The 1,024-nt window shown below is 55.1% G+C and overlaps 1 protein-coding gene across 1 annotated transcript in view; it reads left to right on the top strand.

Annotated features, from left to right (window-relative positions):
• Nucleotides 1-1,024, top strand: part of PNPLA1 (patatin like phospholipase domain containing 1) — a 44,031-nt gene that overhangs the window by 23,930 nt on the left and 19,077 nt on the right. The window contains exon 3 of the mRNA XM_008062996.1: nt 515-580. Within this exon, the coding sequence (XP_008061187.1) occupies nt 515-580 (66 nt within the window). The remainder of the gene's footprint in view (nt 1-514; nt 581-1,024) is intronic.

Below are 1,024 nucleotides of genomic sequence, written 5' to 3'. Positions count from 1 at the left end.
TTTTTTTTTTTTTTAATTTTTCTTGTAGAATTGAGATCTGCTATGTGGCCAGGTCTGGTCTCAAACTCCTGGCCTCAAGTGATCCTCCTGCCTCAGCCTCCCAAAGTGCTGGAATTATAGGCATGAGCCACAGCGCCTAGCCAACTCACTCTCTTTGAGCATTCCCAAGGGTGAGCCTCTCACTCTCCTTTGATTTCAAGACCTGGCCCAGGACAGACCCACATCAGTGGTTGTTGAATCCCACTGGACTTGTGAAAATTTGGTGTCAGAGGGACACTGGAGGGACCCTGGAGATACTGAGGCCACCCTCCTTCTTTAAAGCTGGGATGTCAGGCCCAGACTGACAAAGTAGATTACCAAGAGCCCCAATAGTGAGGGCCAGGAACATAGCTCGGGGCTCTGCTTCTCAGGGCGGCACCTTCGACTTGGGTTTTCGGAGGCCCAGGCTGGGACAGGTGAGCCGTCCCCGACCCCAGCCCCAGGCTCAGCCTCTCAGCCCTGTTCTCTCTCACAGGCCCTCTACTGCAGCTGCTTCGTCCCCGTCTACTGTGGCCTCATCCCCCCAACATACCGTGGCGTGGTGAGTGCCCCGGGGTGGGGAGGGTGTGAGCCGGGATCCAGGGGCATCTCTGGGTCCTTGTGACTCACTTCACAGGGTAGAGAACATTGCCGGGATGACCCACACACTGTTCCCCTGGACCTGGTGGTGAGAGGCAGGAGGAGCCTGGGGAGGGGGTGATGGGGGAAGGTGACAGCTAAGGGGAGCAGAGGGGTGTTCTCAGAATGCAGTCAGAAAGTTTCTCGTGTCTTTTTCACTCAATTCCTGGCGTGGGTGAATTTCTGGAGATTTAAGATGAACTTCCATTGAGGTGAGTGGATTGCCTGAGCCCGCAGGTTTGAGACCCACCTGGGCAACTTGACGAGACCTCATCTCTACAATAAATTAAAAAATCAAGCCGGGCTCAGTGGCTCAGCCAGTAATCCCACGCCTTTGGGAGGCTGAGGTGAGTGGATTGCCTGAGCC

Source organism: Carlito syrichta, unplaced genomic scaffold (assembly GCF_000164805.1).
Source record: "Carlito syrichta isolate Samal-C Ts95f unplaced genomic scaffold, Tarsius_syrichta-2.0.1 Scaffold306319, whole genome shotgun sequence".
Lineage (NCBI taxonomy): Eukaryota > Metazoa > Chordata > Mammalia > Primates > Tarsiidae > Carlito > Carlito syrichta.
This window is presented reverse-complemented; position numbering and strand designations above follow the sequence as displayed.